Below are 27,966 nucleotides of genomic sequence, written 5' to 3'. Positions count from 1 at the left end.
ATGTCTATCATTTCTTTTTCTTTCCAGACCTTCTTCTTGACAACAATTCCTGTGCAGCCATTGGATTACGAAATGGTATCGATGACACCATTCGATGGACTTGATGGCCGCAGAAGACGACGATTGGGAAGGAAGCGTAAACGAAGACCGCTACCAGATGATTACTGGCAGGGTAGTCCGCCTCGTGAAATAGAGCCAGAATTAATTTATCGGGGCGCGGATATGTCAGGAACGTTTACCCAAACTGACAGAAAACGTACTTACCCACGGTGGGAAACGAGTAGCATTGGCCCAAGCGTTCGACCACGACCAGATCGATGGTCCAATCCATATAGCGATGCAATTGACCCGAGTAATCCACCGCCACGATCAAGACCATACGAAACATTTAACAGAGGCAGAGAGAATTTTCCTCCTATTGACAACAATAGGCAAAGAAGACTCCCCAGGCCAGAAGAACAGCCAACCAGCACTTCCGGTTATAAAGCCTATCGAAAGCCGTATTCCCAAGCAAAACGAGTAGAAGACGACGGCAGTTCATCGAGCGAAAACGGCAAGAATTCGTCAGCCGATTTGAAGGCACTACTGAAACAATCGGATGGGCTCAGTCTCAGTGAAATCCTTCAGCAACGCAACATTTCTCTGCAAGATCTTATCAAAGGAAAACAAATGGCCTTGGCCGCGTTAACGCAAAGTCCATTGGATATTACAACAGTAACGGAAGCTGAGAACGAAATTACATCCGCAGAACCGACACTCTCCAGTGTGAGGTTGAAAGTAGTACAAAATGATACAACGGGAAAGCCATCCTTTCACGACATTAAAACGATCAAGAGAATTCCCGTCTACTCACCTTCTGCAGCGCCAATCATTGCTAGTGAAGGTACAACTACCGAGTCGGTAACCACCACCACGTCAACCCAGCTTCCACCATCCGCTCCGGACGAAACCAATTCCGTCGAGGACATCATTACAATAGACACCATCGGAAGCGGTAACGATAACGTCGCCATCTTCCCCACGGTTGAAATCAAACAACTCGCTCTAAACCCCATATTGCCAACGGTAAAAGACGAACGCCTGCGACCGATTAAAGGCGTTGCCTCAAGAATTCGACCAGATCTCAGCAACACTAACATTCGAACGGAAGAGGTATTCTCGGCTACCAGAAAACGGTACGAAAATGCCAAATCATACGCGACAGCCGAACAGTGGCGCTCGTCAACCACTAGCACCAATAGTCCTCCAAGTTCAACAGTTCGCGAACGATGGACCCCATCACCGGGAGTATACGAAAAACGAGAACAGTTTTTGCATAAACTAGCACAAAACAAAGTACGCAATCGACCATCGTTGATCGTCTCCACCGAAAGTAGTAATAATGACGCTCTCGAAGAGCATACTGATGCTGTCTACCCGGACACCGAACCATCCATTCAAGCATCGTCTGAGCGAACTCTGATGCGAGTTCCGGTCCATAGAAATCGACTTTCGATAAAACCAAATCTCAGAAGGCCTCCATCTTCACCGCCCTCATCATCCACGCAGTCTGCGGAAAGCATCAGCCTTGCCGATGTGGAGTTCCACGATGAGCCAGAAAATGTTACTAAGCTGCTAGAAACTGAGCAACCTGAGCTGAACATCATCGAAAAATTTACCTCCTTCGAGGACACAAAAGCTAACAGCGACACACAATCCGCTGTTGGTTCATTCGAACGAACCACATCCAAGGATGAACGAATCAACGAAGATGACTTGATAGAGCGTATTAACCAAAACACACAGCGGTCGTTTACAGACAGCCTGGAGGACTACTTCCGTGATGTGACCGAAAGTAATCCATCATTGTTCAATGACCTCGGCCCGATAACTCTTTCGGATGACCGGCGAGAAATACTAGAACTGATGGAGGACAGAAGAATAGGGGCCCGCCTGGCAAAAGTATTATCCCAGCGAAACATGACCCTTGATGAACTTCTAGAGCACCGAAAACGGGGATCCAGCCAGTTACATTTGTCGGAGATTATAAGCAACAAGGTGAAGCCAATCGAAGAGAAGATGGATATCGTGACAGCATTCGAACATTTTCCGAGATTCAATATAGGAAACCTACGAAGTATACGGCCAGATGACATCAAACAAGACTCGCAGGGCTTCAGCTATTTCACGTCGATCATCAACATCAGACCGACGGATGAGATATACAAAGAGGGCCGTTCAATGCAGGACAATCACCATCGAGAGCACAAGTTTATTGACTGGAAGCTTGCCCATACCCATACGGGCAATCACAAAATGGATGCCGGTCATTTTTTAGGTAACGGCGGACTGAAGGGCAGTGGGCTGCTCACTCCTTCGCGTATGTCCGCCGATGCCGAATTCGACAGCGGCAATGATCGGCCGAGTAGCGACTTGCTAGATTTGGAACTGACCGGACATGGGTTCAACCATCGACACACGGTTACGATCGAAAGCGCTTCGATGCCGCTGGGTGTCCGATCGGCAATAGTGGCCAGCGCTTGTATCGTTGGTGTTTCGCTGGCAATTTTCGCGCTCATCTTTGTAGTCTGCCGCTGGCGACAGAGACGAAGGAACAAACTAAACTACACGGAGAACTTTCACATGGCCAAGGGTAAATTGCCCATGATGCACAGTGAAGTACTAAAGACACCGCTTAATGATTATCAGCCGCAGCAGCAACAACAGCAACAGCAACAGATAGTTTACAGCACAGGTCAGCACAGTCTACAACTACACCGGAGTGATAGCAAAATCAACACGATGAATCCCAACTCACTCGAAGTGCAGGACTATTTGTGGGATACGATGCGGAAACCGTTCCAGTAGGCATTGGGAAGCCGGGGAAGTTTTGCGGTTGACTTTGCGAACCGCTTCTGAAGCAAGCCATACGTACGGAGGAGGAATAGAGGTAAGAATCTGACGAATAATTACTTAAAAAGGATCACGTACAAATGCCTTCTGGAAGTTCTCTGACTAGATAACTCGGGCGTGATCTTGAACTTTAAGAATGAACATTTATGACTGGTATTACCCATTTAGTTGGGAGACAACAGTCTATGGATATAGTAAAAAGGCAACAGTACATTATATAGCACTCTAAAATTGAAATCGGCGATTAATCAATTTCTTCGCGAATACTGTTCAAATTTATTTAAACCAGATTTTTCTTCATAAGGTAGGTACATAGTTCATGAAATTCTTTCAACCCTAACGATCAGTGCTCTTGAAATTGCCGTATAGGTAATTAGTATTTGAATTCTTACAACATTCCCACAAACTGCAGCAAAGTAGAGCAACAGCGTTGATAGTCGTGTACGAATGAAATGTCTTTGCGAAAGGAAGACGGTTTTAAACGCGAGTTTCGGAGTTTACGCGGTGTATTCGCAACCTTGCATGCGAAGTGCTCATTGCATGCAAGGTTGCGAATACTTATTTACTTTACTTTTATGGCGACAGATCGTTAAGATCCTATGCCGAATCCAGAATACGTCTCGGTCATGGGCTGCTACTCTCCAGTCTCCTCTTACACCCGCTGCTCTGGAATCCTCGTCGACAGCACACATCGAGCGCGTGCGAGGTCTACCTTGAAGTCGTCGGCCTCTATCCGGTTCTCTGCTAAATATTATCTTGGCCGGTCGCTAATCCACCATCCGCGCTACATGGCCAGCCCACTGTAACCTGCCGTGTTTCATCAGCTTGACAGTATCAGCGTGTTTGTATACTTCGTACAGCTCGTGATTTATGCACCTGCGTCACCCCCCATTCTCTAGTTTGCCTCCGAGTATTGATCGCAGAATTCTACGCCCGAAGACACCAGGCGCTCGTCGATCGGCCTCCTTCCACGTCCACGATTCATGTCCGTAGAGCGCCACCGGGAGGATCAGAGTCCTATAGAGCACAAATTACATACGGATCTGTAGGGACCTAAGTTGGCTACGCAATCCGTATTCCCATCCATCTCCACCGCAGCACCAACACCCGCAGAACTACCACGCTCTCTGGCAGCCACCATGTACTTCGTTTTGGCAGTGTTTATGGTGGGTCCAATTCTCGCAGCTTCCGTTTTGGGAGCCGTAAAGGCCTCCTCAACTGCTCTACGGTTAACACCAATTATATCAATGTCTTCCGCGAAGCCCAGAAGCATGTGAGACTTAGTGATGATGGTGCCGCTCCTCTGCACACCTGCCCTTCGTTTTGCACATTCCAAAGCTATGTTGAACAGCAAGTTCGAAAGCCCGTCACCTTGCTTCAAACCATCTAACGTCACAAACGCGTCCGAAAATTCGCCCGCTGTCCTGACGCATGATGTGAAACCGTCAAGCGTCGCACGTAACAGTTTAATTAGTTTTGTTGGGAATGTAGCATTATTTGCATTTCACTGTGCCGCCTCTAAGTCAATAAACAGATGATGCGTCTGCAAGTTGTGTTCTCGACACTTGTCGAGAATCTGTCTCAAGGTAAACATCTGGTCCGTTGTAGATCGCCCCACTCGAAAACCGCATTGGTATTCTCCAACAAAGGCTTCCTGCAACGGCCTCAGTCGCTGGAACAGGATACGGGAGAGAAATTTGTAAGCGGAATTGAGGTGGGTTATGCCTCGGTAATTACTAGAGTCGTGCCTTCGTCCCTTCTTGTAGATAGGGCATATGAGTCCTTCCAACCAGTCCGTAGGTAGTTGTTCCTCAGACCATACCCTCAGGATAATCTGGTGAATTGCACTACACAGCCGCTCGCTCCCAACTTTGAAAAGTTCGCCCGCAAGCCGTCCTTCCCAGCGGCTTTGTGGTTCTTTAGCTCTTTGCAAGCATTCTTCACCTCGTCCAATGTTGGTGGGTCCACAGCTTGTCCGTCCTCCCCAATTTCTACCCAGTTCCCCTCGACGACTATTCTACCTTGCTCACCGGTCAACACCACTTCAAAATGTTACTTCCAACGCCTGGCCACCTGCGATTTCTACGGCAAACTTGCGATTATGGCTTTGCAAACAAACCTTTATGATCATTAAATTAATATTTGTGTGCAACAACAATCGATTTTAGGTTTTTTTTTCTGTGTGGACTCATCACTGCGGCCAGAGATTAGATCTGTTGTGATTTTGTAATTTTTTTTACTTTATATTATTGGTAGTATCACTATTGAAGTAAGTTGATACGCTTATCATTTATATCCGTGCTTGTTTTTAAGTTTTACCTTTCCGTTTCAAGCTTACTGCTCTACTATACCGAGCCTTTGTCCATCCTAACAATATCGTCTAATTACAATTCCCCAGAGAGAACTTTCATATGAGCCGTTGCGGAACAGAGTGGTCTGTGCCATCGAGCAAATTGTTCAGGAGAAGCAATTTTCGAAAAATCTCTGAATAAAATTCTGTTCAACGAATTCTTTCAAACAAAATGCTCTAATATAAAGGTTATGAAGTGGTTTAACATGGGAAAACATAAAATTAACAGTTTCTTTGCGAAATCGATGATTTTTCGGTGATCTCACCAATGTACATAGACCATTCTGGCTTCATATATATATTCACTGGAATCCTCGATCGTTTCGGAACAGAGTGGTCTATGTACACAAACCTGATAAATGACAAAGAAAATGACGGTAACTCGTATAAAATGGCTAGTGTCACATGTATGTATCATATACATATAGCATGTCACATGTAAGATGTCACGCGTAACATTACATGTAACACAACATGTTACATATTACATAATATTTTACATGTTACATTTTTCGTGTTACATTATGTGTAACCTGTTACATGTTACGTGTGACATGTACAGAACAGGTGACATGTTACTTATCACATGTGATATGCTACATTTTACGTGTTACATGATAGTATTACACCGATTTATGTACATAGATTACTCTGTTCCGAAACAGAATGGCCATTCTGTTTCGGACGAAATTTCAACACGGTATAAATCAGCTTTAAAGTTCGATTTTTCGAAATTTTTTTAATCTCCCAACTTCAGTTTCTTGAGTAGATGCGGTTTATGCAAAAAAAACTCATTTCCGAAAAAAATGGTCTTTAAACCACTCTGTTCCGCAACGGCTCATATGTTACTCACACCAGTTTTATTATAATAGGGACTTATTTTTATTAGGAGGAGAGTCAAACAGGGGTACTGTAGAATTCAGATTGAAGGAAGGGTACGTGGTGGGGAGCCTAAGAATAAACTCATGCAAAGTCCTTTGACAACCAAATGGCCTGATTCTACTAAGATTCGAACCCATGACCAACCGCTTACCAAAGCGGACTCTGTAACCTTGCGGCTACGGAGCTCCCCTTGATTTTAGGTATTGTTTGTTTTCGATTTAGAGGAACAACATACAAAATCTCCTCAAAAATCTTTCGATGTGGCATTCCCCCTTTGAATAAATAGTCGTCCAGGATATGTGATTAGCTGATTTGATTAGCTATTTGATTTCAATGTTTCAGTACCCGACTGCGGAAATTTTCTCGAAACAATTATGAGCGATTGCCAATAAAGAATTTACCAGTTGAGATTGTCGTTTGAATGATTTCATTCCCGCAATATTTCTGCCTCTTAATCCACGAAAGAGAAACTCACTACGATAGTGTATATCTTTCATGTAAATATCTTTAAGAATCATGTGAACCATGATAAATTGCACTGGCTATTCTGACGGCGAAAAACAAAAATGTCAACGATCTGAATTTTATCTTTCAAAACGAAACTCGTGGAAATTGACACATTGTATGAATAAACACGAAGAAGAAACCATTTATCTCACGGATCATGCCTTGGAACCTGAACCTGAACCTTAACGTAAAGCATCTAAAATCAAATTTATTACAAGCAGCGATTTGCCTTTTGTGTTCGAACAGATATAATATCCGATTCGTCATGCATTTTCAGACTATAAACAAATCCCAAGGTCAATCTTTGGAAGTATGTCGAATCAATCAGGAATTACCATGCCTTCAATGTTTAAAATTTATTAAATAGAGAAAAAAAATGGGCGGGACAAAATTTATTTAATATCTAGCTGATCCGTTCTTGAGTTAATCAGAAGGCATCACAAAGAAATAATCTGATAGAACGCTATACCCGACTGTGGTCAGAAGTAAAACTTAAACAGTGCAAAAAAATCGGAAAAAGTCGGAAATGTTCGATGTTTTTTCGACGCCATTTTGTTTTAAAGCTAAATATCGCAATTTTGTAATTTGAGTTTGTCCACATATTAGCATCTTCTAACCCATCTTTAAAAAACAAACAGATCTTAAATCGGACAAAAACTGAGCTCAAAACGGTGATTCTCCGAAAACAATTTTGGCATGGTTTTAGTATATTCCACAAAGCGAAATAATGTCGAGTATATAGCGCATTGATGATAATGCGCTAATAACTAAAAGTGGTAGTCATATTATGTCTTATATTAAGTAAAAGTCTCAGAAAAACGATTGGTCGGTGTCTGATCCACGTCAAATGTCAGCAACACGTCAGTTATGCCCCAATTCCCTTACAATACGAAAATAGGTTTAGCTCGACGTTAGAATAACTTATTTCAAATCTGCTTAAGGGGCTTTTAGCGATTGTTACCTCCCGTGGACAAATGCCCATATAAATTCTTTTTTTTTTTTTTGTAAGGACCGGGGACATTCCACAACCCTTCCCTTCCCCCCCCCCCTCCGCGAGTGATACTTAAAGATACAATAACAATTCGTCTTAACGAGATTTTTATGTTTTGACCGGTTCTGGCCAAAAATGCGACACCCTCCCCGCAGAAAGGGGAAGAAGACAAATTGTTATTGTATCTTTGAGTATCTTCTACACTCTTGATATTACATTAAACAGATTTCAAATAAGTTTATCTAACGTCGAGATAAACCCTTTTTAGTATTATAAGAGAATCAGATGGATCAGACACCTACCAATCGATTCCTGAGACTTTTTTTCTCAATATAAGACATAGTTAGACTACCACTTTTAAATATTAGCGCATTATTTACCATTAATGCTCTACATACTCGATTTCATTTCGCTATGTGAAATATACTAAAACCATTTTCGTAGAATCACCGTTTTGAGCTCAGTTTTTGTCCAATTTAAGATGTTTTTTTTTAAATGGGTAAGAAAACAAAATCTTAGAATTTTTTTTTTTTGTTCACGCAACATTTATTTGACACGGCACAATACAAATTAATGTTTTACGGAGCCAATCAAATCTAATGCCTTATGGTCTAGAATATTATATAATCTGAAGGCAAATTCTTTACCCTCGCTGCCGACTACGAGCTGAAACTAAATCTAATACTAAAACTAACATGGTTTTTTTTTGTTTTGCTGTTAAATTGGCACCTTGATGCTCTTCAAGTAGCTATAAACATGTAGCATGTATGGCAAGTTTCGCTGAGCGAGAATATCACGAACTGGTACATAGGGCTGTATTCCTCGGGCCCTGAGGGTATCCAAAAGTAGAGATCTGGCGCCGCAGAATTCAGCACACACCCAAACCACGTGTTCAATGTCTTGATACCCCAATCCACAAACGCAATGATTACTGCTCACCAGCCCAATACGCAAGAGATGTGCATCTAGCCCGTAGTGGTTGGACATAATCCGAGACATCATGCGAATGAAATCTCGTCCTACATCCAACCCCCGAAACCAAGGTTTGGTGGAAACCTTGGGGATTATGCTGTGTAGCCACCTCCCCAGTTCTCCCTTATCCCACGAGGCCTGCCAGTTGACAAGTGTACTCTGACATGAAAATTTTAAAAATTCATTGTAGGCAATTGGTCTGTTATAATTATCACCGTTTGTTGCGCCCACCTTAGCCAAAGTGTCTGCTTTCTCATTGCCCGGAATGGAACAATGAGAAGGGACCCACACTAAGGTAATCTGAGAAGATTTTTCGGATAAAGCACTCAGATGTTCCCGTATTTTCCCCAGGAAATACGGAGAGTGCCTTACATCCTTCATCGATCGGAGAGCCTCAACTGTCCGTAAAGATGTAGTAATGGTCCGTGGGCATTGTTTCAATAATCCCTAAGGTATACTGAATTGCAGCCAATTCTGCGACGTGAACAGAAGCAGGATTATCGAGCTTGTAGGAGGCGGTAAAATTATTGTTGAAGTTACCGAAGCCAGTGGACCCGTTGAGAAGTGATCCATCAGTATAAAACGCATTGTCGCAGTTGATGTTTTTATATTTGTTATAAAATATTTTAGGGATCTGCTGCACGCGTAAATGATCCGGGATTCCACGAGTTTCTTCCATCATGGATGTATCGAAAAACACAGTAGAAACAGAAGTATCTAATAGGTTGACACGATTGGAGGTGTATGAGGAAGGATTTATACTTTGAGACATGTGATTGAAATACACAGTCATGAAACGGGTTTGAGAATTAAGTTCAACTAGCCTATCGAAATTTTCAATTACCAAGGGGTTCAAAACCTCACATTTGATGAGAATACGAGTAGTCAGATCCCAAAAGCGGTCTTTTAATGGGAGAACGCCCGCCAAAACTTCCAAACTCATCGTATGGGTCGAATGCATGCAACCTAAGGCAATACGCAAACAACGATACTGCAATCGTTCCAGCTTGATTAAATGGGTGTTTGCAGCGGAGCGGAAGCAGAAACACCCGTACTTAAGCACCGACAATATCGTTGTTTGGTAAAGCCTTATGAGGTCTCCTGGGTGGGCGCCCCACCATGATCCAGTAATTGTCCGGAGAAAATTCACTCTTTGTTGACATTTTTTCATCAAATACCGAACGTGACATCCCCAGGTGCCTTTCGAATCAAACCAGACACCAAGATATTTTGATACCAAAACCTGAGAAATCGTTTCACCCATTAACTGTAAGTGGAGCTGAGCAGGCTCACGCTTCCTAGAAAAAACTATTCTCTTCTCCGGAGAGAATTCGATACCTAGCTGTAAAGCCCAAGCAGACAAATTGTCCAAGGTATCTTGCAATGGTCCTTGCAAATCGGCAGCTTTGGCTCCTGTAACAGAGACCACGCTGTCGTCTGCAAGTTGTCTTATCGTGCATAAATTTGTCAGACATGCGTCAATGTCATTCACATAAAAATTGTAAAGAAGGGGGCTTAAACATGAGCCCTGGGGAAGACTCATGTAGCTAATACGAAAAGTTGCCAAATCGCCATGCGTAAAATGCATATGCTTTTCGGACAACAAATTATGCAAAAAATTGTTCAAAATTGGTGAAAATCCTTGTCGGTGAAGTTTGCCCGAAAGAATGTCAATAGAAACGGAATCAAAAGCCCCCTTAATGGCCAAGAACACAGATGCCATTTGTTCTTTGCGAGCATAGGCTAGCTGAATATCTGTAGAAAGCAACGCAAGACAGTCATTCGTTCCTTTGGCACGGCGGAAGCCAAATTGAGTATCTGATAGTAGACCGTTTGATTCGACCCAATGGTCTAAACGACGGAGTATCATTTCCTCCATCAATTTCCGGATACAGGATAGCATTGCAATCGGCCTATAAGAGTTGTGATCAGAAGCTGGGTTTTTCCGGTTTTTGGATGGCGATCACCTTCACTTGCCTTCAATCCTGCGGTACAATGTTTTGCTCCAGGAACTTATTGAACAAGTTCAACAAGCGCCTCTTGGCATTGCCGGGTAGATTCTTCAACAAGTTGAATTTGATTCTATCTAACCCAGGCGCGTTATTGTTACAGGACAGGAGGGCAACTGAAAATTCTGCCATCGTAAAAGGTGGTTCTATCGCATCGTGGCCCGGAGACGTTTCGCGAACAAAGTTTTGCGCAGGAACAGAGTCCGGACATACTTTCCTGGCAAAATCAAATATCCACCGACTTGAAGACTCCTCGCTTTCGTTGACCGTTATACGATTTCGCATTCTTCGGGCTGTGTTCCAAAGAGTGCTCATCGATGTCTCCTTCGACGTTTCGTTTACGAACCGGCGCCAATATCCACGTTTCTTTGCTCGGACCAAGCTTTTGAACTTAGTCTCAAGCTCCAAATACCGCTTAAAGTCGTCGGGTTGACCTTTCACCCAAAAGAAGGCCTTAAACGCGTCGGATTTTTCCGTGTAGACATCGGAGCACTCTTTGTCCCACCACGGAGTGGGAGGCCGTTCTTTGATCGTCACGCCGGGATATTTCTTCGTTTGGGCTTGCAACGCGGCGTCGAGAATCAAGCCCGCGAGGAGGTTGTATTCTTCAAGTGGTGGGTGATGTTGAATCGACTCGACAGCTTCTGATATCATTTCCTCGTATAATTTCCAATCGATATTCCGTGTGAGGTCATACGGAATATCAACTGATCGCGTGCGAGTTGAACCATTATCAATTGAAATTTGAATAGGCAAATGATCGCTACCGTGGGGATCGAGGACTACCTTCCATATGCAATCCAACCGTAGCGATGATGAACATAAAGATAAATCTAAAGCACTGGGGCGCGCTGGAGGTTTCGGAACGCGTGTCATATCCCCGTTGTTTAATATTGTCATGTCGAAGTCGTCGCAGAGGTTATAGATCAAAGAGGAACGGTTATCATTAGAAGGGGAACCCCAAGCCACGCCGTGAGAGTTAAAATCTCCCAAAATCAAACGTGGCGAGGGAAGAAGTTCTATTAAATCAAAGAGCAGCCGTTGCCCAACCTGTGCTCTGGGAGGAATATATATTGAGGCAATACAAAGCTCTTTACCTTGTATTCTCATTTGACATGCGACACCTTCGACGCCTGGGACCGTGGGGAGGTTAATACGATAGAAGGAATAGCACTCTTTAATCCCTAGAAGTACTCCTCCGTAAGAGGTGTCTCGGTCGAGGCGAATTATATTAAAATCATGGAAGCTAAGATCTACATTTGAAGTGAGCCAAGTTTCACAGAGGGAAAATGCATCGCATTTATGCTTATTAATCAAAACTTTAAATGAATCAATTTTGGGGATGATACTTCTACAATTCCACTGTAAAATAGAGATAGAATCCTTCATCTCAGCCGATGAATTAGCCATCGAAGGATACGATCGTTGCAAGAAGGGGCCATTTAGCAGTCAACTGCTTCAAAAACGTTTTAACTGTTGGTAGAAATGCCAGCAGAAGACTTTTAAGAGGATCAGTTATGTTGAAATTTTCAAAAATCCAGTCCACAATATCTGAAAACTTCAGCAGTCCAGATTCTGGCTGAATCTTGGAAGAAAAAGAAGGAACAGTTGGGTTTTTTGATGTTCCTGGAAGTGCCGGAAACTCCTTACTTGAATTCAGTTTTGCCAATCCCGGAGGAGTTTGCTTCGGATTTTCTACAGCACTTTTTTGTTTCTTAGTATCAGTCACTTCAGATGGAGACCTTCTCTGTCCTTTCCTAGGAAGCCTAGGAGAAGAAAGGTTTTTCCTCTTCCTAGATTTCCCGGGTTCAACAAAAGAAGATTCCCCAACTGAATCGTCAGAATCAGATTCATCGGATGGCAAGACCTCGAAGAGATTCGGGGAAACCAGTTTGGTGGCAGCGGCCTCTTTGAGCATTTCTGCGAAAGTGCGCTTAGAGCGCTCTTTCAGAGACCGCTTGATCTTGTCTTGGCGCTGTTTGTACGCGGGACATGCAGACAGCTCATGCGGAGTCTGCCCACAATAAAAGCACTTTTCAGCACCCTTATTACAGGCGTCATCCGCATGTTGCTCTCCGCACTTGCCACAACGTGCTTTATTGCCACAGTGGGAGGCCGTATGGCCCAACTGTTTGCACTTGAGGCAATTCATTACCCGCGGTACAAACAAGCGCACGGGCAGACGCACCTTGTTCACGAGCACATAGCTCGGCAGAGCAGACCCGGCGAAAGTCACGCGAAAAGAGTCTGAAGGGGTGTAAGTTTTTACACCCTTGTCGAGCGATACTGAATGTAATTGCTTACATTCAAGTATCTTGGCAGGTTCAAGGCTAGAATCCTTGAAAAGGCCTTTTCCAGCCTTCAACAGGTCCTCGACAGTCAGACTCGATTCGCTGACCACACCGTCAATCTCAACTACGCGAGCTGGAATGTACACGTGGTACTCCCGCGTGAAGAGCTCACAAGCAGCAATCTCGTTTGCTTGCTTGAAAAAACCAAAACACGCAGCTTATTCGGGCGTACTTTGGTAATTTCAGTCACGGCTGTAAACCATGCCAGATCTTTACATATTTGCATTGTGTTCAATGCTTTCACTTTCGGCCGGAAAAATACAGCCCCAATACCAACTTTGCCCTCCGGATACTGCTTAAGCCGATGGGTAGCTTCCTGCGGGGTTCCATTCTTAACCCTTGGAACTTTGTGTCCGGGAGGGCTAGGCGGTAGAAAGAGCGGGTTTTCATCCCCGCGTTCGTCGTCCATGTTGGACGCGTAAGCCACACACGCAAAATGCCAATCAACAAATAATATTGTAGAAAAAAACCAAGAGAAAAAAAAACTACTTATCTTCTGCAGCCGCTCTCCACCGCAATCAGCGCACGGGCGATGCCAATCTCCAGTCCTTCACACAAGAGTCCGCTAGCAAAAGCTGCAGCCGCTCCAGCCACACAGCAGCACCAGTACAGCCAAACAGCAGTACGCCGGGTACTGGATCTCTCGCAGTAGCGACACAACGTACAGTCTGTGGCGTACGGTAGCAATAGGCGATGATGCGTTCCTTTGTCTTCAACAGACGACGGCAACGAGCAGCAGTGCACACGCAATACAATGCACGGTGACCTTGAAGGCGATTAACTGGTCGGCACTATCGAGATCGAAATGAAATTGCGACCGAACACGACGAGAGCACAACTCGGAATGATCTTAGAATTTTGATATTTGGCCTTAAAACATAATGGCGCCAAAAAACAAAAAATTTCCGATTTCTCAAAAATTCAAAATGGCGCCATTGTTGCCCCTTAAGGTAAAATCGGTTCAAACTAATGCTTATTCAAAATAATGCATGCTCTATTCAAAATTAAAAAAAAACTTTGAGAGCAGAATTTTGGTACACAAACTACAAGTGTTGTGCGGTCAATATGACAACCTCACGAATCTGCTACAGTTTACAACCCTAATAGACTTGTAAGAAATATGATTAGAAAAATTGATTTGAAAATAATTAGAAACGCGTTTGTGTTAGCATGAACGTCTATTTCCCACGTTGTGTTCATTAAAAAAACATCTTTTTAAACATGTTCGCACTTATAAACTGGAATCCGCCTCTTCTGCTGCCAAGTGAAGGCACTGGACCACAAAATCTCGCATACACATCCTCACTTTCTTATGCTTCGATAGCCAATAAATGTAATTATATTTTGCTTGTTTTTTTCTCTTTCTCTACCTGCAGAACCCGAGTCCAGTGGACCGTAAAACATCTCTTTGAATTTTCTACGCATGCCAAAGCCGAGCCTGGGGCCTACCGTTTTCCACACAGAATGAAAGGAAAACTCCCTCAACACCCACCAGCGCGCGCCGGCTGCCCACCCTCACCATTATTTTCCCTCCAGCATCAGCTATTATTACTGAGTGTTGGCTAATTGATAAAAATCATCAGATGCTGCTGTATTAATCTCTTTTGTATTTAGCTCCTACGAGAAGAAGTAAAACACAAACAAACTTCCGTCTTAACGAAGCGGGCTGAGCCGAAGCGATAGAAAAACCAGTACATGACAGATGATTGATGATGCAGTAGTTGGTACATATTTGCCTATAATACTGTTGTTAAGTCGATTTGCCTTCCATTTTCGCCACTGTTTGAATTGAATGTTTTATCGATGTAAGAGTGTTGGAGAAATGAAAGATACGACTAACCAGATGCAGAAAAGAAACAACAAAGAAAAAAACAAAACCGATTGTTAAGATACTAGCAAAGTAAGTTTCAATTGTGCAATACATAAACGGTAGAGATAAAAAAAATGAATACAAATGAGCGTAACATGGCGATATCTCTGATGTACTATGTCAGAAGGCAAAAAAGAAACATTTTAATTTAGCATTAGCGTTAATTTATAATTAATAAGTAGCGGTAATAGCCATTCATGTAAGCTAATTAGCAATAACATATTTTAGGGACTAATCAAACAGGTGCAGACGAGAAACGCAATAATTACTCCAAGATCCTTTCAACCCATGAATACAATTACTTATCATGTAAGATATGACCGATAGAAACGTACGCAAATAGTTTCATTGTTAGGGTTCAGTAGTTAAAACTTCGTAAATTATTCAGCTCATTACTGCAACACCATCACGAGAAATAAAAAAGCCCATCGCTCTGCATTGTTTCATTTAATATTAAATTGAATTAACCCGGAACGAGATCAATTGTATTTGCATGCAACAAAAAACCAACGTTGGAGAGTGCGTCATAGAATTTGCAGTGGGGCCCGGAAGTAAAGGACAAATAAATATCCAGGAAAACATTAAAAAAAAGTTTTTTCTCATTTCCACTAATTGGGCCCATTATCCCCTGCATGGTAAAACCCTTTTCATCAGGTTCTTCCTTAGCGACTCTGCGTTTGTTCTCTGTTGGATCTGCAAGTGACAACTTCGCATCACCAGTTTTACGAACAAACAATGCAATGAAGGACAAAAAATTTCAATTACCTAAGGCTACGTCACACAGACCTGGAATATATTTCTGCTACAATTTAAAATTTTTATGTTTATTATAAAAGGTTCACAATTTTCGGAATTTTCCTACGTTACAATACAGGAGACTTTGATGACATCAATAACTTAAGCAACAAGTTGTTTGTTTTTTTTTTCTTCCAAATGTTCTAGTTTTAGAAAAGTTAATTCACTTTTTCTATCTTCGTCGATACGTTTACTGCTTGAAAACAAAAGTTACACGTCGTTTTTCAATACCCAAAAATACTAAGTTGCTGATTACCGATGTCCCCAAGCTAACAAAGTTTTACTAAAATCTGAGACGGTCTTACCAACTTCAGCTAAGTTTACATGAAATCCCCCTTACATAATAATTGATATGAAATAAATTAGGGTCAATCGACAGCGCGTAACAGGTTCTCTACTTACCAGTACAAATCGTAGGTGAAGTTATCCTTCAGCAGCGCCGTCTTCGTCTGGATAAACTTTTTAATAAACCCATATTGACGGGCAATATTCTTGCACTGATTCATTGCCGGCCCGAAAGCACTTGTTCCCTTCAGTTCGGCCATATCAGCCGGACTGAAATACAGCACCGTCGAGTAGCGATCTGGCAATACATCCAAATACGGTTTCCAAACACTGTTCGGTTGGAAACGTTCGACGATCAGCAACAGGGCCAGCATCAGGTTCGATAAATTTTGCACCATCATCACCGGTATGTCCTTCATAATGTCCGGGATTTTACTGTCAGCCGTAACGGAAAATATAAGCTTTCTAGGTACGGTAACAAAGGGCTCTCCAATGATAAAATCGCGGGTCGCTTCCAAACCCAGTTCGAACCCGGAAAATTCCGATATCTTAACACCGTCGAATCCGCATCCATGCTCACTGGCCCATCGACAGAAGGCCTCGATGTTGGCCTGTCGTGGTTTGCCGTTATTGGTTTTCAGCTTCAGCTCCGATTCCACCTTTCGGATGCGTTCCAGCACCGAATACATCTCCTGGAACTGCTTAAACTGCTCATTCACATTAGCAGTTTTCTGAAAGCTATGCTTGATCAGTGAATCAACCAGCGTGTTTAGCTCATTTTGTTTGCTCATTGATAACTTTTTGCTTGCGCTGCTCATCGTAGGTCCGGTCATATTCCAAGGGACCAAGGAAACACAAAAACGATCTCTCTGCAGTCGGCACACGTCGCTAGGCAAACGAAAATTTTCAACGTTTCTCTTTTTCGAAACGTTTCTGTGTTTGATTTAGAACGGAACGCTGTGCCTCTGTGACATCCGAGCTGATTTATAACTTTTTAAATTTAAAGCTATATTTTTTGTCAGATTGTTTTGCTTTGCTTTTTTAAATACGACGAACGAGAAAGAACGTGCTGTAAAAAACTCGCATATTAAGCACGCGCCCGTTATTTGAAGACCTTCGCGCAGGATTGCTTCGATTATGCTGTCGAGCGGTGAGGGGGACGTATACACCGTTGTGAAAAATTCTAGCCCAATTTTAATTAAGTGTTTGTTCTCGTTATCGCTTTGCATCTTGCATCTATATCATATATGTAATTACATCACAGGCACTTTAAGGTTAAAAATTAAAAATAGATATAAATTCTCAGCTCAGTGAATATTTATCATTTGATTCTTGACAATGATTTGACAAGAGGATATAAACAATGTCTTGCGCCAGTCCATCACAATCTAAAGTGAAGTATAGGAGATACATTCCGTTTTGGGAACTTGGTCTTTACTGATTATAGACTTTGTGGCCTACTGTTAGTGTACAGGACACTTGCGGGGCTGGCGCTACGACCCTACAGACACTTGCATATATTACATTGAATTCATTGGAAATAATGTGAACAAAAATAACTAACAAACTTTAGTTATAGAAGTTACCATTTGCATAACGTCGTTAACGTTGCAATAATCGTTACAATACACGATATTGTACGCACATCCATCCAAATAAAGCACGCCACCAGAGATGCCAGTGTTTTTGAAAAATGTCTGCAACTACTCGAAATTCGACAAAAAAGTGCTCGCTTAGGCAGGAATACCAGATGTGCAGATTTGTCTGCAAAACGACGATTTTAGTGTTCATGTGCAGGTTTTGTTAATGTGCAGATATTTGCGGGTTTTCCATACTTTCTGCGGATTTTTGTCAGAGTCTCCTTATACTTGCGCAAACTTTTGTCTCATTTTTTCGAATTACAGATGGGTTTAATTCCAATTTCAGACAGATTTTTTCGTTGAAAAGGTCTATGTAAATATAAGAGAACTTTGACAAAAATCTACAGATACTTTGGAAAACTACAAATATCCGAGAATCAATAAAATTCAGCGAAAAATAATAATCTGCACACGGAGTCTAAAATTTACATGGAAAACAAAATCTCCCCAACCGGAGGGTACAAACTATGATGTAAACCTTAAACAACTTACGTGTTGGGTAGTTTTGCCACGGACAAACAGACGTACCACTGCATACAAAATTCTAAAAAAAATGTGGTTCCGACTAGCTTGTGCGACACCTACTGTACATATTCCGCAAAACTTTCAGCTTTTCTGCTGATTTTGGCAGCACGGTGCTCGAATACTGTCAACTGAGTTCAAAGGGAAAGGCACATCAGCGCCACCATCACTGCGGCGGGAATATTCCGCATAACTGAAACTCATTTAAAATGACCGTTATTTTGATCCACGGAAATAAATCTCATGGTACGTCTGTTTGTCTGTGGTACTAGTTCAATGGAAACATCCAATGAACTAGCAGTTTGACCAACTACATTAAATGTCAAACCCATCCGCCATTACCGCTGTGGAAAGCTGGATACAGACTTCACAGCCAAAAATGTTGCCTATTTGAAGTAAAAGTAAAATTTCACGAGAATTCAATAAAAAATAGAGATAGGTTCCAAATATTTCAAGAGGGTTGGTAACCACAAGGCACAGACAAACAGACGTGCCACTTCGAAGAAAAATCCTCAAAAATTTTCGTCCTTATTTGAAACGTTACACTCATGCGCCACCATGTCAGATTATTGCCTACTAACTTATTTTCGTAAAACGGTTTTTGTTTTTGTTAATGAGTGTACGCGCTTGCTTATATCAACACCAGCGCTGACGGTTTTTGTCTTTGATAATGAATGTGTACGCTTGCTTATAGCGACACTTGCGGCTTTATTGCCCACTAAGCAAAATTTCAAAAAAATATCGTTATTTTTCTGGGCGGTGAGATCGTCATCAAGTGGCACGTCTGTTTGTCTGTGCACAAGGTTTCAAAGTTCGCTATGACATGCGAGGGTGGTCATGCAGGTGCAAATTCTAGTGAAGTAGTCATTCTGTTTAGTGACTTTAAGCTTAAACAAACGTTACTAAAAAACAGGAACCATCAATGGATCATTATCCATATGGTTTAACGATAACCTATACAGTCGGGACTACAGCCTGAACTTCTTGTGAAGCAAGTTTAATGGTTATTGATCATGCGGTTTTTTAAAGCTGAATTCTTCAATGAATGCCAATCATGTCGCTTAAAAAGATTGATTCGAACATGCGCTTGGTTTCATGCCCAAGCGATCCACAGCCACGAACCTCCTGACGCTTACATCTTACGTAATGAACAGCTTTGACGACCAGTCTCAGACGGACGTTATCTACACGGACCTTTCCACCGCCTTTGACAAACTGAATCACGAGATCGCCGTTGCGAAGCTCGAAAAGCTCGGCATCGGAGGCCCCCTACTGATATGGTTTAAATCCTACTTGACAGATCGGCGTTTAGCAGTGAATATCGACGGAGTTTCCTCGAATTCGTTTTCCGCTCACTCCGGCATTCCTCAAGGTAGCCACCTCGGGCCACTGATTTTTCTTATTTATCTGAACGATGTCAACTTTCGGCTTCAGGGCCCTCGACTGTCCTTCGCTGACGATCTGAAGCTATTTGCAAAAATGAAGGTCCCATCAGATGCCGCTGCACTCCAGGAGCAGTTATCGATTTTCGCGAAATGGTGTGTCGACAATCGCATGCAATTGAACGTCGACAAATGCGAGCTCAAGGAAGCTTAGCCCAGTGACTTTCGATTATAAGCTATCAAATACGCCTCTACGACGCACAACCCGTGGTAATGACTTGGGAGTACTGCTCGAGTCCAAACTCACATTTAAACAACATATGACCTTCACCGTCGACAAGGCCAGCAGGAACCTGGGATTCATAATGCGCATTGAAAAAAATTCAGCGACATTTATTGTCTAAAGTCTTTATATTGCGCTTTGGTACGATCTAGCTTAGAATACTGCGCTTCAGTGTGGAGTCCCTACTACCTGAACGGAGTAAGCAGAATCGAGGCAGTACAACGACGGTTCATTCGCTTTGCTCTCCGTAGACTACCGTGGACTGACCCCTTTCAACTACCAAGCTACGAACAGCGTTGCAGGCTTATCGATTTGGACACCCTGCAAATTCGTCGGGATGTGATCAGAGCTATATTCATCTCGGACGTATTGACTTCACGGATAGATTGCCCGGCGATTCTCGAACAACTTAACATCTATGTCAGACCACGTATGTTGCGAAATAGCCTGTTTCTTCACGTGCAAAGTAGACGAACAAACTACAGTAGCTCCGGCACGATAACCGGTCTACAGCGCCATTTTAACCGTTACGCATCATGTTTCGACTTTGACGCCAGCCGCGAGGTACTGAAGAATCGATTTTTAACATTAGCACGTAGCACTTAGATTAAGAAAATCAGTTGGGCCACAAGGCCTGTTGATGTATTTTTTACAAATAAACAAATAAACAAAAAAAGGGATATGAATTTTCGATACTTTCGTATGAAGCAGAAGAACTGAAAGCAAGAACCAACATTTGCACATTATTAATGATTTTTGGACTGTAATAGTATATTTTTATATACAATTGGGTTGTTAAGCTATTCACGGATTTCTGATTTTAATATATCAGCTAAAAGCTAGGGTTAAGACACTATTGATATTCAGGTCGGACTCAATTTTATATAGTCTCCGATTTTTTTCACTATATATAATCGAATTTTATATATAATCGAATCAGAGGAAAAAAAAAGTTTTATATTTATTTTTCATAAATGATCTGTTTTCGAAAAAATAAGAATTTTATTTTTGATTCGTTCCCCTAAAAGTCAGAAAACACATTTCTTACAAAAGAATACATATCTTGTAGTTATTCTTGATGTTATTGCTGTCAAATGTAAAGAAAAATTATTAAAAAAATTATAAAAATATATGTAGTTTTGTCAACTTGTTTGTATCTTATTTCTCAAATCCTTAAATATTATTTTTTTTTAAATTTTTTTTCCTCTTCTTTCATTTTTGAAATTATCTTGATTCAGGTATTTTTGTTTAAGTATTGTTAGGTTTTTTTTTTCCTTTCTATCAAGTATTTTGTAGATATTTTCTTACGAGTTAGTAAGTCTTTTAACTGCAACGCTTTTAACCTGCAAGACCGATAACTGCAACAACTTTGCAGTTATCGGACCGCAATCCATCAAATCTGAAGTCAAAGTCATATTTGACATTGAAGTGACAAATCTCGCGGGGGGATTCTAAATGCATTCGAAAATGAAAATTGTTGAATCTAGAAAGATTTCAAAAGGACTTTTTCATTTCGATTTCGTTTACTTGTTGTCTCTTCATTCTAGATGGGAGATTGTAGATCTTCATTATTAAGGGGTTATATACCTTTTTGGTCGAGAAAAATGAGGGAAGTTTGAATTTATTTTCAAGTGCATAGCACCATTTTCATTGCATCAAAGTGGTATTTTTCTGAAAGTACAATTTATCAACAACAACAAAATATGTTTGATTTTGAGATATACCAATTATTACTGGAGTAATTGCCGTTTCCCCGAAACGCTATTTTTTGCAGAGGCTTGCGGTGATCCTGATAGAGACTCAGCGGGTCAACCTTAATCAAAAAACTCATATTATTTCATTAGTTTGGAAGTGTGCCGTGTCCTTGAACGATCGCTTTTATAAGTATTCTGTTTTCAGTGCAAACGGGAACGTTTTTCCCTAAATATGCACGTTTTGAGCGCTAAAAATTGCATTAAAATTTTTTTTGTGGCAAAATGTAACTGTATGTTTCAAAAAGCGATCGTTCAAGGATCGGCGAATTTAATAACGAAAATTTAAAAAAAAGACGAAAGAAATCGGTTCGGTAGTTTTCCCGCAATCAGGATCACGGCAAAGTCATTTTTCGGAAAACTTTATTCCGAGATAATCGCGTGTAAAGTTTCAAGTGTAGCTTATGCGGCCGTGGCGAGGCGCCCTGCAAATCGCTCTAACTTTCTTCCTTTTGCTCAGATCTTTATGAAAATTTGTGAAAATGTTCTCAAGATGTTGTATTTGAAGATAATGCAATAAAAAATTTCTCGGTTTTTTGAAAGCTAAAAAGGTATATAACCACTTAATCAATGAAGCAAAATCACCATGTTATGTGGTTCATTTTCCATAATTATTGTAAGAGAAAAAAATATTCCTTGTGCATTGTTTGGCTAGCTTTCACTACTCAGTGAGGCAGTGCATAGTAGATCACAAACAATATTTTGTGACCTAGCGTTAAATAGATTATTTTAGGAACTGATAGGTGTCACGGATCCTGCTGACATTGATGTTGCTTTTACTTGCGTTATGTCAGCGGTTCCGAGCTTTCTGTCAAAATTTCATTCATGGATTGACTTCAGAAACGTCTCGTAAAATGATCTTCTGTAGTGATGAACTTTATCTTCGCCTACATATTGGTTATGTAAAGTAGTTACTAAAACGCAATAAATTATGATGCGGAAATATGAATATCAAATTGATTAATCAAAAAGCTTGCATATATTAGTTTTCTGCTATTTTTTGCCACTATTCCATTAAAAAAATACATTTCAACATCATTGAAAACAAAATTGGTAGTGACGGACCCCCCTCTAAATTTTGGCATGTGTCAAGTGTTGGAGTTATCGAACGGCATTCGATAACTGCAATGTAAACATGTTGCAGTTAGCGAACGACGACTGTACTAGCTCTAGATAAGTCATATTTGAAATTCAAGGAAAAAAATTTTTTGCTTCTATATATAATCGAGAAAATTATATATAATCGAATTATATATAATCGAGTCAATATATAATGGAGTCTCTATATAATCGAGTCTGACCTGTATTGCGGAATATTTCCAATATCGCTTCCAAAGCTGCTTTTTACGCGGGAAATACGTGCCGCGTGAAAAAAACCGCGTAAATTCCGGAATCCGCCTAAAAAAAACCTGCGTTTTTTCTGCGATCCGAGTAAAGAGAAACCTAAATCCGCGTGAAAAAAAAAATCGCGTTAATTCCGGAATTCGCGTAAAAAAAACTCTTAAATTCCGGAATCCGCGTTAAAAATACCCGCGTAAAAAGCGACCGTTCCATTTTTGGGCACCCCTCTATCTATATCATCGCTCATTGCCGTTACATCAAGCGTTACATTATCGTTGCAGGATGTCAATTGACGGATAAACGATAAATGTCAAAATATATCAACCAATATCGTGTAATATTAATGGTGTCTAGCCCCTAGGCTAAAAGAGTGTAATTTTCTGAGCAAAATGATTTTTAAAAATTTTCATCATTGTCCTTCGGTTTTCAAATGAAGAATAAAATCGCTCTAAATCGCTACAATGACAGTTGGTATATTGGCAAACTGTCATTGTAGTGATTTCGAGCTAGGACAGGACGTGACAAGAAAAACCAAAAATCACCCAAAATCCTGTCAAAGCGAAAGCCCTCTCTGATTGGTCGTTTTTACTTAGCGCACTGTTAAATTTTATTATTAGTCGGTACGGTTGGCCGTGCTGCGAAAACTATCGGTATTTTTTGTTCACACTGTTTTTGCTTACCTAGTGAATGAGCAGCTTTTGATTCAACAATTTTTTGGAACCTTTTTTATACACTATACTGTGTAATGTCTACAAAAATCCACATTCGAAATGTTATTCATGTTTTTGAAACTACGTATGGTAAACAATAGCAGATTCATTTCATGAAAAGCAAGAGGAACCCAAAATGAGTTGAAATTATGGCTGGTTCAAATAAATTTAACATATATCTTTAAATCAATTGAACTAGCATTATCAAATGAATTAATTAAAATTGAAATCCAGAACTTGGAAAATCCATGATATTTATATGTTGCTAATTAAACATTTTTGGAAACACTGGCAAGCGTCGTGCCGAAAAAAATCACAATGTTTCATGAGGGCAATTTTGAACGAAAAGAAGAATAACTAGAAGCCACTTGTCACGTCCTGTCCTAGATTTCGAGCAGATTTCGAGTAGTTTTGATTCGTGATCTAAAAATTGAAGAACAACGATTGGAATATTAAAGGCCTAATCACATTGTTAAGGAAACATCCCTATATTACGTTACGCGCTCAGGAGAGGGGAATATTCAGAGATGCGTCACTGCGCGAGACCTTCATACAAAATATGTGAAGGTGGGGGTAATGGAAATTACCAAACTTCACGTTACGTAATATACAGATGTTCCTTAAGAGAAAAATCACATTTTGAAGTATTAAATTGATTAACATAATTTTCTAACATATCGAATGGTGAACCTTATGCATTGAATTTCAACACAGATGAATACGTCCCTCAACCAAAGACTAAAAATAGAACACTATCGAAATAGAGCACAATAACGATGCACGCACAAAACATGTTTAATCCTCTTCCATTTATATTTCCAATGTACGTTTTTTCCATAGTTATCCACATTTTCATGGTACATTCACGATCAAAACAATTTCAACTAACACTTTGTTTGCTTCGGAACAATAATTGCACACAATCGCAGTTTTTAACCAAGATAACTTAGCTTAGAGCGAATCACAATCGTTATCGTTCACAAAAAAAATCACGTTTCCGACAAACAGCGAAACCGAAATCAGATTGACTGCGCACGAGACACTTCTAATTGGAATTTTGTACTTCCTCGAAACTCACTGAGAACCACTCACAACATTAGCAAACTACAGAAGAATTAAAACATCTTGTATCGACATACCAATAACTCCTTCGATTCCACGAGACAGTGACAAGACACCGGATAGAACGAATTCCGCTACAATATATTTTGACTGTATATTAATTTCTTATTTTTGCCCTTTTGTCCCATTCGTCGTTTCTGGAACTGTCAAAACACCGGCATTGGAAAGTTTTGTTTGTGAATACGATGGCAAATGAAACAGGTAATCGTTTTTGTTTTGTCCTTTTTGGGCTTGACAAAGAACATCTTACCAAGGTAACGTGATGCATGTAGCTGGTGTGATATTCAAGCATAGTGAAAACGGAATAGATCCATGAATGGAATAGGATATTTTATTATACAGTCATGGAGAAAATAATAAATACACTTGCAGTGTTGGATAATTTTTCGTATTTGCGCACTGATTTTAATTGTTGTATGATGATATGTTACGTCATTATGATCCGCAGACACTCTTTTTAAAAGAGGCACGGAGGAATGACTGGAGAAATTTCTTTGTCGGTGATTCTGAAAAATTTTTGCGTCAGTTAGTGTTTTTAAAGTGGTGACAAAAATAAATATACTATTGAAATATAAATACAAAACAATCCAAATTAGCTTCATTTCTCTACATATCGTTAGCAAAGTGACCTTTAACGTTACAAAACTCACTTTCAAAATTTTGTGGCCTGTTTTTTGTTTTGTAAAGCCATATTCAATCTTCCGGGTATGTTTACCACCAAATTTTCACGAGTAGAAGCTGAACTAGCGTTTCACGCTGCCTGTCCGACGTTCCATAAGTCTGTTTTATTCTTTGGGTGATGCTTTGCAACCTAGACTTTCCCAATCTTCCATAGAATTTCTAAAGGATTTAAATTAGGAGTTTGCGCTAGTCAACCTAATAATTTTATATTTTCGTTTGAAAATCATCTTCGTTTTTTCAATACTGTATATTTAGGATCGTTATACTGCATAGAGATCCGGCAAAGTGGCATGTTTTCTTCGGCATATGGAAGCAAAATCGACCACCTAGGTACACAGAAAACTTTATTCTACTTCAAAAGCGACACATTTTGGCAAGAACTGAATTTTCTAAAAAGATTTTAGACTAGAGTGCAACTAAATGGAACATCGTTTTTTGGTCGGATGAGTCGAAATTTAACCTTTTTGTTTGAAAAGGTTAGCAGCTGGTGAGAAGACCGGTGAATACTGCCTTCAAAGCACAATTAACCACGAAAGTAGTAAAATTTGAAAGTGACCACAAAACGGTGTAATACTGTTTTCTGATGCTGATATGGAACCCATTTATTTTATAACATAGACTATGAATACTAACGACTGTGTAGATATTTTACGTAGCGCAATGCTTCCGTATGCCAAAGAAAACATGCTTCTTTGTTGGAGAGTAACGATCCCAAACATACAGCATTGAAAACACGAAGATGATTTTTAAACGAAAATATAAAATTATTAGTTTGACCAGCGCAGACCTTTAATTTTAATCCTTTAGAAATTCTATGGAAGATTGGGAAAGTCTAGGTTGCAAAGCATCATCCAAAGAATAAAACAGACTTATGGAACGTCGGACAGGCAGCGTGAAATGCTGGTTCAGCTTCTACTCGTGAAAACCTGGTGGTAAACATACCCGGAAGATTGAATATGGCTTTACCGAACAGAGGACAAGCCACAAAATTTTGAAAGTGAGTTTTGTAACGTGAAAGGTCACTTTACAAACGATATGTAGAGAAATGAAGCTAATTTGGATTGTTTTGTATTTATATTTCAATAGTATATTTATTTTTGTCGCCACTTTAAAAACGCTAACTCACGCAAAAATTTTTCAGAATCACCGACAAAAAAATTTCTCCAGTCATTTCTCCGTGCCACTTTTAAAAAGAGTGTCTGCGGATCATAATGACGTAACATAACATCATACAACAATTAAAATCAGTGCGCAAATACGAAAAATTATCAAACACTGCAAGTGTATTTATTATTTTCTCCATGACTGTATGTAACACTGACAAAGAATTGTTCCAACAAATTTGGATCAAAATAAACTACTCGAACGCTCTTTTAAACAAATTCTGTTTGAGTAGTTTATATATGTGATATACCTGCGCAGCCCTGCATGTATCTCGTTCCCACTCGAGAAATGCTGCATATATTTTGTAAACATCTTTTTGATATTTTCGTAAAATATTTTGTTTAAGAGCCGACATGAAGAAAATTCATTTCATTTATTATTTATCTTTAAATTTAAATTGTCTTAAAGTCGCCAGTGTTACGTACACAGAAAAATAAAAATACCCAAATATGCGTTTTTTAGACGTAAATCAGCCCATCTGTGTAGGAAGGTACTTTTAGACACAGACAAACAGACGTACCACTGCATACAAACTTCTAAGGAAATTGTGGTTCCGACTAGCTTGTGCGACACCTACTGGACATATTCCGCAAAAGACAAACTTTCAGCTTTTCTGCTGATTTTGGCAGCACGGTGCTCGAACACTGTCAACTGAGTTCAAAGGAAAAGGCACATCAGCGCCACCGCCGCTGCGGCGGGAATATTTCGCATAACTGAAACTCATTTAAAATGACCGTTATTTTGATCCACGGAAATAAATCTCGTGGTACGTCTGTTTGTCTGTGTTTTAGGTACAAGTGATTAACCTACTTTTGAGTACACTGAACCAACGACAAATGTTACATTCACCTGGAATATCAGATAAACGACCAAAAATGGAATTCAATGAGAGTTACTTGTGTCACATAAATCTTATTTGCATCGCAGTAAAAATCAATGGATTTTCATTGAACATTCAAGTGACATACTTGTGAATGTTACGTGAACTTTATATATGTTACGTGCAGCACAGACAAACCAACGTACCACGAGGTTTATTTCAGTGGATCAAAATAACGGTCATTTTAAATGAGTTTCAGTTATGCGGAATATTCCCGCCGCAGCGGGGGTGGCGTTGATGTGCCTTTTGCTTTGAACTCAGTTGACAGTATTCGAACACCGTGCTGCCAAAATCAGCAGAAAAGCTGAAAGTTTATCTTTTGCGGAATATGTCCAGTAGGTGTCGCACAAATTAGTCGGAACCACAATTTGCTTAGAATTTTTTGTGCAGTGGTATGTCTGTTTGTCTGTGGTGAAAGCGATATTAGATTATTAGAAAAATTCAAATGGTGATGAACATGGGAATGAATATTGAATTTCATAAACCTCTCACATTGAACTCCATAAGAATCTCTTTTCTAAGTTTCTTATTTCTATAATTTCAAAATTCATAAGATTGTCGTATGGAATGCATAGGGCGTTAATTT

At 40.4% G+C, this 27,966-nt stretch overlaps 2 protein-coding genes across 6 annotated transcripts in view; one reads left to right on the top strand and one right to left on the bottom strand.

The window, feature by feature from the left end:
• LOC129730007 (uncharacterized) overlaps positions 1-15,433 on the top strand; it is an 87,911-nt gene extending 72,478 nt beyond the window's left edge. The window contains exons 2-3 of the mRNA XM_055688949.1: positions 28-2,929; positions 14,331-15,433. Of these exons, the coding sequence (XP_055544924.1) occupies positions 28-2,847 (2,820 nt within the window). The 3' untranslated portion in view covers positions 2,848-2,929; positions 14,331-15,433. The remainder of the gene's footprint in view (positions 1-27; positions 2,930-14,330) is intronic.
• The window catches only part of LOC129730008 (actin-histidine N-methyltransferase), a 186,037-nt gene extending 161,214 nt beyond the window's left edge, over positions 1-24,823 (bottom strand). The window contains exons 1-2 of one of the 5 annotated variants that reach the window (XM_055688951.1): positions 24,673-24,823; positions 16,022-16,973 (exon numbers count right to left, since the gene is read on the bottom strand). In XM_055688951.1, coding sequence (XP_055544926.1) covers positions 16,022-16,737 — 716 coding nt within the window. In that variant the 5' untranslated portion in view covers positions 16,738-16,973; positions 24,673-24,823. Of the gene's footprint in view, positions 1-16,021; positions 16,974-24,223; positions 24,649-24,672 lie in introns of those variants that run through there. The other 4 variants (XM_055688955.1, XM_055688954.1, XM_055688952.1 and 1 more) reach the window with 4 other exon arrangements.
• Positions 24,824-27,966: the final 3,143 nt, after the last annotated feature.

The sequence above is a fragment of the Wyeomyia smithii genome, chromosome 3 (genome assembly GCF_029784165.1).
Source record: "Wyeomyia smithii strain HCP4-BCI-WySm-NY-G18 chromosome 3, ASM2978416v1, whole genome shotgun sequence".
In the NCBI taxonomy this organism is placed as follows: domain Eukaryota; kingdom Metazoa; phylum Arthropoda; class Insecta; order Diptera; family Culicidae; genus Wyeomyia; species Wyeomyia smithii.
This window is presented reverse-complemented; position numbering and strand designations above follow the sequence as displayed.